Source organism: Fonticula alba (genome assembly GCF_000388065.1).
Source record: "Fonticula alba strain ATCC 38817 unplaced genomic scaffold supercont2.4, whole genome shotgun sequence".
NCBI lineage: Eukaryota > Rotosphaerida > Fonticulaceae > Fonticula > Fonticula alba.
Window position 1 is genome coordinate 1,891,387 of NW_009242974.1, and position 8,916 is coordinate 1,900,302.

The 8,916-nt window shown below is 68.7% G+C and overlaps 2 protein-coding genes across 2 annotated transcripts in view; one reads left to right on the forward strand and one right to left on the reverse strand.

Moving 5' to 3' along the window:
* The window catches only part of H696_02952 (hypothetical protein), a gene marked incomplete at both ends in the record, with an annotated part of 6,094 nt that extends 1,163 nt beyond the window's left edge, over positions 1-4,931 (forward strand). Inside the window, 7 exons of the mRNA XM_009496835.1 lie at positions 65-275; positions 428-650; positions 807-1,433; positions 1,584-1,646; positions 1,795-2,271; positions 2,462-3,553; positions 3,689-4,931. Coding sequence (XP_009495110.1) covers positions 65-275; positions 428-650; positions 807-1,433; positions 1,584-1,646; positions 1,795-2,271; positions 2,462-3,553; positions 3,689-4,931 — 3,936 coding nt within the window. The remainder of the gene's footprint in view (positions 1-64; positions 276-427; positions 651-806; positions 1,434-1,583; positions 1,647-1,794; positions 2,272-2,461; positions 3,554-3,688) is intronic.
* A 218-nt stretch (positions 4,932-5,149) lies between these two features.
* Positions 5,150-8,916, reverse strand: part of H696_02953 (hypothetical protein) — a 4,242-nt gene continuing 475 nt past the window's right edge. The window contains exons 2-7 of the mRNA XM_009496836.1: positions 7,382-8,804; positions 7,114-7,197; positions 6,486-6,884; positions 5,931-6,326; positions 5,721-5,816; positions 5,150-5,606 (exon numbers count right to left, since the gene is read on the reverse strand). Coding sequence (XP_009495111.1) covers positions 5,294-5,606; positions 5,721-5,816; positions 5,931-6,326; positions 6,486-6,884; positions 7,114-7,197; positions 7,382-8,804 — 2,711 coding nt within the window. The 3' untranslated portion in view covers positions 5,150-5,293. The remainder of the gene's footprint in view (positions 5,607-5,720; positions 5,817-5,930; positions 6,327-6,485; positions 6,885-7,113; positions 7,198-7,381; positions 8,805-8,916) is intronic.

Here is an 8,916-nt window from a genome sequence, read left to right on the forward strand (position 1 = left end):
CCCCCCCCCACCCCCCTCGGCGTATTTCTGCGTGCTTGCCTGTCTGCGTGACGGCACGACACAGTGCGGCTTCGAGGCCTCCACCGATGGCGTGCACATGGTGGACATCGTCGGCACCAAGAACGGCCGTGTCTTCCTGGCCGGGCGCGATGGCCACCTGCACGAGCTTGTGTACCAGCCGGAGGGCTGGCTCCGCAATCGGTGCTACCTGATCAACTGGACGCGCGGCCCGCTGGCGCCTTTCATTCCGGCTTTCCTCAAGCTCCATCGCGAGGGTATGCCAGCCTCTTTCATGGCCTTCCTGGCTTCGGCCCCGGCGGCGGGAGCCCCTTTTTGGTCCTTGCAGCCTGCTTACCCCGCCCCCCATGTCTTCTCCCCCTGCCGTGTCTTCCCCCCCCCCCCCCTCCCCCCGATCGATGCCCTCCAGATCAACTGGTCTCGGTGACGGTTGACGATGCCAGCCAAACCCTCTACACCCTCTCCGAGTCGTCGGTCATCAATGCCTATCGTCTGTCTGGCGCCGGGCCGGCCACCCACTCGGCCCTGGGGGCCATGCTGGCCGCGGATCAGGGTCTCTCGCTGGCGGTGTCCTGCTCGCACCTGGTCAAGGCGGCCCTCCAGCAGGCGCCAGCCGACCTGCTCCTGGATGCGTATGTGTCTGCTGCCTGGCCCCCGGGCGGGCGATCTCCCCCGTCTTCCTTCCCCTTTTCCCATCCCCTCCCCGGGCAAGATCCCGGTGGGCCCCTGCCGCTCCGTGCCCCCGCATTAACACCTTGCCCGCCTCCCACCGGCCTCCTGTGCCCCAGCTCCATGATGCGCGTCGTGTCGCTGAAGCCCATCAAGGCGTCGGAGTCGTCGCGCGTCCGCCTGGTCGCCGTGACCGCCATCGGCGCTCGCGTCTATCTGGACCAGAACCTGTCGATCCTGTCGGTGCGGATGCCCCCTCGCGAGACGGCCGCCACGGGTGGCTTTGGTCTTGGTGGGCCGGCCTTGGCCGCGAATGCGGCCGCCAGCGGCCCGGCGCGCGTGCACACCGTCTGCCTGCACAATGGCGTCACCCTCATGGCCAGCACGCAAAGCGACGATGTGGACATGCTGACGATGTTTGCGCCGGACCAGCGTGGGTCCGGGCCGCGTGCGGCCGGTGGCGCCGGCACCTCGGCCTATGTCGAGCAGCTGGCGCGGCTCCCGGTGTCCGGCAAGATCTGGGCGCTGGACGAGTCGCCGGCCGCCACGTCGGACTTCGGGGCCATCCCCGACTCGGCCATCAGCGAGCTGGTGTCGCAGTATTACCAGGCCCCGCGGGAATTCCTCTGCCTCACCAGCGCCGGGATTCACGAGCTGGTCAAGCTCCGGCCGATTGACCTCCTGCGCCGGCTGCTCATTGCCTCGGGGCTGAACATCACCGGGGCGCTGCTGCAGTTCTTCAAGAGGTATACTGCTGCTTGTGGGGTTCATCCTTTTGCTTGTTGTCGCTATGTGTTTGTGCCTGCATCTAACCCTCCATCCCTGTGTTCCCCCGGCTCTCTCTCTCTCTCTCTCTCTCTTCCTCCCCATCGCTTCCGCTCGCCCCGTTGGCGCAGCTTCACTCGAGATGAGGCATGCTGCATGTGCCTGGCTCTGATTTGCTCTGAAACCCCCTCCGGGTGCGTGCCTGCCTTGTTCCCTCCGCCCCGCACATTCCCGCCCTCGCGCTTGCGCCTTCCCCCCTTTGGCAACCCGGGTGTCCTGACCGGCCTCCCTGTGTTCTTCCTGTCCCCTTTTTTGCCCGATGGTCGCCCGATCGCCCGGCAGCTCGAATGAGACCCTTGTCGCCGCGGCGCGCCAGGCCCTCTTCCACTTCGGCAGCACGCAGCAGTTCACCGCCCAGGAGGTGGTGCAGCAGCCGGCCGGGCTGGAATTTGGCCGTCTGGTTGTCACTCCGGAGGCTGCCTTCTCGGGGGTCCACAATGCCGTGGTCATGTACGCGTCGCGCCTGGTCCGGTCCCTGTGGCGGGTGCCGCTCGCCTCGTTGGCCTCTTCGAACACGGACCTCACGGCCGAGAGCGGCCCCATCCGGCTGAGCCAGCTGTCGGCCCGCCTTGGCACTCTGCTGCAATTCATCCGCACCATTCGCGTGCCGGATGCCCCGTCCGAGTCGCAGTCGCTGGCCGCGGTGCAGGCCTTCCTCGGGGAGACCCTGCAGGCCATCGACTTCCTGCTCTTCCTGATCGACAACTATTCGTACTTGACGAGTGCCGATGTCATGAAGGAGCTGGTCGGATCGACCCAGTGCGTGTTTGTCTGTTTGCTCCCTTTGGTGGGCCCCCGAGGGGGGGGGGAGATTGGCTGGACTCCCGCTCTTCTTTTTTTTTCTTGCCCCCGCTTGTGGCATGCCTTGGCCCGGCCGGCACCCCTGCCAGTCGATGACACTGACCACAAGTGCCGCCCATGCTGCCTGCTGCCGTGCCCCACCCGGCAGGACCGTGGGCTTCGAGTCCGGCGGGCTGGGCATCACCCTGGAAGCGCTGATGACCACCGGGTCCGGCCGCCAGGTGGGCCGTCTCCTGATGTCGGCCATCCTGCGCACGCAGATCGAGGCCGGTGCCTCGGTGGATGCGCTGCTGCTGACCCTGCGCGATCGGGCGCCGGCCTTCTTCGACGCCGATGACGCCACCCTCCACCGTGCGGATGGGCTCCTGCGCCGGGCGCGCGACGCGCCCACCTTGCAGGAGCGCCTGCGCCTGCTGGCCGAAGCCACCGCGCACTTCACCTCGGTGGCCGCCACCCTGTCGGTGGCCACCTTGACGCGCATTTCCTCGGAACTTTGCCAGCAGCATGCGCACATGGCTGCCCTGGCGCTGGCCCTGCGCTGCGCTGCGCTGGTCCCCGTGGGCCCGGAACTGGCGGCCGCCCTTTTGGCCGCGTCGGCCGGCAACCCGGCCGGCGGGGCCCCGGTGACCGCATCGGCCTCGGCCACGTCGTCGAGCATGGCCGGCGGCGTGAGCTCGGCCCTCATCGGTCCCGGCGCCAGCGAGCAGGTTCCCCCCGCGCGCATGGGCTTCTATCGCCTGGCCTTCTCCGTGCTGCGTGATGCGCAGCTCCTCTTCCAGCAGAAGCAGGAGGCCAACACCGGGGCCTCGGCCGCCGGGGGGTCGGCCCTGTCCGGGTCCACATCTGCCGCCGCCGTGGGGGCCCTCCTGGAGGAGACCTTCGCCGCGGCCTTCGCCTCGGCGGATCCCATCTTCCACGCGCTGCTGTACAGCGAGCTCCTGCACAGCCGGTCTCCTGGCGATCTGGCCCGGCTGCTGGACGCCCGGACCCCCTTCGTGGAGGGATTCCTCCGGGCGGCCGTCGAGCTGGACCTGAGCCAGGGCCTGCCGGAGGACGCGCTGACCACCATGAGCCGGGCACTGGCCTTTGCCCCGGCGGGCGGCCCCGCGCCCGGCGGCCCGGCCGGCGCCGATATCGACCAGTCCCGTCACCGGAATCTCCTTTGGCGCTACCACATCCGCCATGGGCAGTTCCTGGTGGCCGCGCATGAGCTCTACCGCCTGGCCAGCACCGATAGCGAGTGCGTTCTCTCCTCGTGGGGGTCTTCCTCGGGGTTGCCTTTGTTGGGGTTTTTTTTTTTTTCCCTCCCCTTCTCTCGTTGCCTCCCTCTCGACTTATCCCCCTCCCCCCCCCCCCCCCCCCCCCCCCCCCACAGCCCCACTCTCGACCTGGACAGCCGCATTGCCTACCTGTCGCGCGCGGCCGCCTGCGTTCGGTCCAAGACCTCGGCCCCCTCGGCCGGGGACCTGATCCAGCAGCTGGACGACGCGCTGGAGGTGGCCAACGCCCAGCGCCAGCTCCTTCTGGAGGTTTGGCGCCTGGCCTCCTCGCCGGAGGGCGTCTCCTCTTCCGGGGCCCGGCCCGGTGCCTCGGCGGCGGCCGGCGCCGCTCGTGGCCACAACCCGGACTTGGTGCTGGCCTCGCTGGACCGCCTCAGCGGCCTGAGTGGCCTGCTGACCCTCGAGGAGATGTTCAATGAGATTGCCGTGCCGCTGAAGCTCTACGAGATGGTGCTGATCCTGCTGAAGCTCAGTGGGACCTCCTCGCCGAGCATGGTCGACCAGACGTGGACGTACCTGCTGCTGCTGCACCGGGGGACCCCGCTGCCGGCGCTGGCCGAGCGCCTGGTGGTCCTGGGCCGGCAGCTGTTCCCTTCGGACCGAGTGCTGCCGGTGCCGCTGCTGGTGGCCAAGCTGGAACGCTTCCTGCTCGAGCGCCCGGATGCGGCGGCCTCCAGTGTCGCGGCCTTCTCGATGGAGCCGTCGCCCTTGGTTCCGGCCGGGCTGCCGCGCACCTGGCCGGTGGAGGTCCTCCTCCGTGTGGGGGTCCCCTCGTCGGCCCTCTTTGCGGCGTACTACCACCTGCTGGTGGAGACGACCACCGCGTCGCAGTGGGCCGCCGCGCTGTCCGGGGCCACCAGCGGCACCAAGACAGCCGGCGGCGCTCCTGCCTCCGCCTCCACCGGTGGCATCCCGGCCCCGGTGAATGTGGCTCCGGCCTCGACCGCCCCGGCGCTCCATGGCCTTTCCCCGACCGAGCTTCACACGCGTGCCCTCCTGCAGCTGGCGGCTTCGCTGCTGCATGTGGTTGACCACTGGCGCCAGCCACGGCTGGCGGCTCTGGCTGCCGGAGCCGACCCGGCGGCCGGGGCTGGCGCGGGGCTGCCGGCTGACGGCCGCGTGGCCGCCGCCGAGCTGCCCTTCAATGTGGCCCGCGCCGACCAGGCACTGGTGGCCGTGCTCACCCAGCTGAGCCGCTTTACGGCCACCCCGCGCCCGGAGAATGCCCTCATTGAGCAGGCCCAGGGCCTGGTCACCTCGTTGCGCCAGTTCCAGGCGCAGATCCTTGTAGGCACCGCGCCGGGTGCCAATCGCGGCCGTGCCTCCACCCGTGACTAAGGCCCCCTGCGTGTGCCTCCGGGCTTTCCCCGTCTTTTGTCCCCCCCCCCCCCCCTGCATGTGTCCATTCCCTGTGCTTTGATGACCTCATCCCCCGCGCCCCCTTTTTTTCCCCCTCCCCCCTCGCATATATATATATATATATAATGTATGTGTACTTGACACCATCGTCATCCTTCTCCATGCCCTTTTCCAACTTTTCACACAAAATAGATCCAAGCAACATTTCAGCAAACGCTCTGCGTGTTGACCAGCAAGGGAGGTGGGGGGGGGGGGGCAAGGGAGTGGGAGGCGGATACGCCAGCCCAGACAGGGGAAGACGCATGTACTTCCCCCCCCCCCTTAACGGGAGCGGTCGCGCACTAGGGATGTGCCTGCGGAGACGGCGGAGCTGCGTCGGTAACTCCGCCCGGGGGCGGGGACGTGGCATGCCGGAGCCCCCACCACTTGGGCTCGATGTGGTTGCTGTCGAGGTTGACAGCCGCACGCCACGGGGCCTCGGGGTCGCTGCGGGAAACCACCTGCTCGACAGCCTGCAGGAGCTGATCCATGCCGAGTTTGGTGATGCGGTTCCCCCGGAGGACGATGCGGTTCAGGACACTGTGAGAGGGGAGCGCGGCCAAGAAGCCGGACAGAGCCCCGACCCCGGCATCGCCGATGTCATTGTACGAGAGGCTGGCAAGGGCGAAGTCAGCGGGCGACCAAGGCGGAGAGGCAAAGGCGGAGGCGGCAGCCCGATGGAAAGGGACCGGGAAACGGGGGGAGGGGAAAGGAAAGAGCAGCACGCACTCCAGGTCAGGCAGCTGCAGGGGCTGATGGCCAGCCAGAAGGGCCTTCTCAAAGAGGAGGCACAGCCCGCGACAGCCGATCGAGCAGTCCGCAAGGCTGGGCGCAAGGGGCCGGGCAGGGGAGGATGTCAGGCGGGGGAAAGGCGAGAAGAGGAGAGCAGAGGAAGGAGGCCGGTAGGCGGGGGGGCAAAGGGCGAGGGGCGGCACGCACTCCAGACTCTCGAGGCCGTTCGCCGGGTGGGCCAGGACCCGGCCGAAGCTGGCCCAGGAGGCAAAGCCAACACGGTTGTTGTGCCGGAGGTTGAGAACACGCAGACGGCTGGCAAGCACGCGGCCAGCTGGCATTGAGGGCACATCATCACTCGGAGGTGTCTGATCGCCGGCGAGTTCGGTGGCCGGGGCAATGGCCACCGGCGAGGCCGGCTGCTCGGTGGCTTGGCGTTGGTCCGCTTGGAAGCGGAGGAGCTCGGCAAGAGCATTGGCTACCTCGTCCGAGAGGTCGGTCATCTCCAGGTTGAGGAGGGTCAGGCTGCGACAGCCACCCTGGCGCAGGGCCTCCACCAGGTCCAGCATGGAGGCCATGTTGATGCCGAGATTTTGGCTCAGGCTGGGGGGGGGGGGGTGAAAAGGGCGCACGAAGTCAGCCAAAGAGAGGCACAGAGGGCCACGGGGCAGAGACCGCGAGAAGATGGGGGCGGATCCTCGGCAGCATGGTGGGGGCTTGGAAAGTAGGGGGATGGGATCGGTGGAGTGGTGCGGAACGCACTCGAGATGCTCGAGAGACTGGTTGACACGCAGGGCCATGGCCAGCGGGGACAAATCGTGCAGATCGCAACCCGCCAGTCGCAGGACACGCAGGTGAACGGGCCCCGAGGAGAGGGTCCCGCGCTGGAGGTTAAACAATGGCACCAGGGAGGGGCCTTCATCGAGCCTGGGGCTGCCCGTGATCGGGGTGGCGGTGGCGGAGTGGGTGTCTGGCGAGGCCGCCGCCGCGCCGGGCCAGCCGTGGGCGAGCATCGCGCCGACCGCGGCCACCGCCTCGCCGGCCGACGTGCTATTGAGGTTGAGCTCCTCCAGGCTGGAAGGCTCGGAGGTGACACGCGAACGCCAAAGGGCCTGGACCACCGCGGTCACGCCCTCCGGCAGGAGCGGGTTGGATTCGAGGCTGGAAGGGGAAACCCGCACAAAGGGCGGTTCAGGGGGGGGGGGGGGGAGGGGCGGACAGAAGGGCGGGGAAAAGGGCGAATGGAAAAGACGAAGGGCTGCCGGGGAGGGAGGCTGCACCATGCGAGCCGAGGGGCCCGGGTGGGCGGAGCACTTTGACAAGCACACAAGGACAGGCATCAGGGGCAACAGGCGGAAGGGCCCATCTCCGGGGGACAGGGTGCGCGTACTTCAGGCTGCGAATGGACACGGGAAAGGACAGCCAGTCGGCGAGATACTGACAGCCCAGCGGGGTGATGGAATTGGAAGCAAGACTGGGACGGGGAGAAGGGCCGAGGCATGGTCAGTGACGCCATCCGACGAGGGGCCAGGTGCTTCGGGGGAGGGGGGGGGGGGGGGAGTGCCCAGCGTGCATGCATAGGCATCCTCTCACCCCGGGTGGCACTTGCACGGCCACCAGCGTGGGCCAGAAGGGCGGGAGAAGGGTCGTGCGCGTACTCAAGCTCGATGGGCCACGGTTGGAGAATGCCCTCCAGGAGACGGCCCTCGCGCCGGTGGTGAAGATGCCGCTCGGATCCGGCCTCGACGCCGGGGGACGAGTTGATCCACGAGGCGAACATCAGCCACTGCCAGCCGGCCACCATGGACTTCATGAGGACCTCCAGGCCACGGTCACCCAGATAGCACTGCACAAGGGACAGCCGCGTCAAGTGCGGGCTACTGAGCGGGTGGGCCACAGACCGGCAGTGCGGCGAGGACACGCGGCTGAGCAGCTGAGACAGGAGATCCCACACGTCCGAGTCGACGAGGGTCTGCTGCGAGGCCACGCCATGGGGATGCCCCAAGGCCAGGCCCCACAGACAAAGATTCAGCCCGGGCCCGGTGGAGGCGATGTCGGCCGTGGGGCTCCAGCTGCCAGCCGGCCCGGGGGCGCCTCCGCGCGCCCGATCCGTGGTCGCCACCTCCGGCACCAAAGGGTCCACCTGCAGGAGACGCGAGCACAGCTGCGACAGGCGCCGGTCCACCTCCAGCAGATCTCGGCTGCTCGTGCTGTTGGCCGCCGAGCCCGGGGGCGGGGGGCTCAGGGCCCGCGAGTCGCCGGAGCCCCCCATGGCCGAGGAGTGGCCGCTGGTGTCGGCGGATTTGCGGAAGTAGTGGCGCAAGCCGCGGCGGAAGCTGCGCCCACGCCGCCGCGGGCCAGCGGCCGTTGCCCCCGGGGTCGCAGAGCCCCCGGTGGCCATGTCAAACCCCCGCACCGGCTCCACACTGGATGACATGGGCTCCGGGATGGGGATATGGCCATCGAGGGGGCCCTGGGCCGGGCAAGAGTCGTGCACCAGCGCAGCCGGGGCCGAGGACGAGAGGGCCGGATCCTGGCTCGACCGGCCGGGCGAGGAGGCACCCCCCGGGGCAGGATCGCCGGGCAGCTGACCGACCACATCGGTCAAAGTGCACGAGGCGACCACCTCAATCAGGTCCCGCTCGACACTGGCATCCCGGGAGAGGGAGATCCTGTCGGAGGAAGAGGAAGCCAGGGCCGTGCCGCGTGAGTGGGCTTGGTCCAAGAGCAGACACTCGCTCACCGAGGGGGGGATCTCGCGAATGCACAGGTCCACGGTCAGAACCTGCAGAGGCACCCAATCGGGCATGGCGAGACCCGCGGCGATGGCGCGGTCGAGCCAGCTCGGGACGGCCGGGCTGCCACCCTGCGCGGGACGCTCGCTGGCCACGCCACCGGCGGCCGTGCTGAAGATGATCAATTCGGCGGCGGAGAGGCTGTGTGGCCGGGCCAGCTCCCGGGAAGCATCGGGACCGGCATCCGGCCCGAGGAAACTCAGCGATGCGGTGAAAACACCGCTCCCGTGGGAAAACACCGGGCAGAGGATCCCTTCGGGCTGGAGGGCCAGCGCGATGGCCAGATCTACAAGTCCCAAGATGAATGTGTGCGTGTGTGCGCATCATCGTGATGTCGGGGGAGGGGGGGCCGGAAAGGAGGATTAGGAAGGAACTGGTGGTCGGGGATGGGGGGGGGG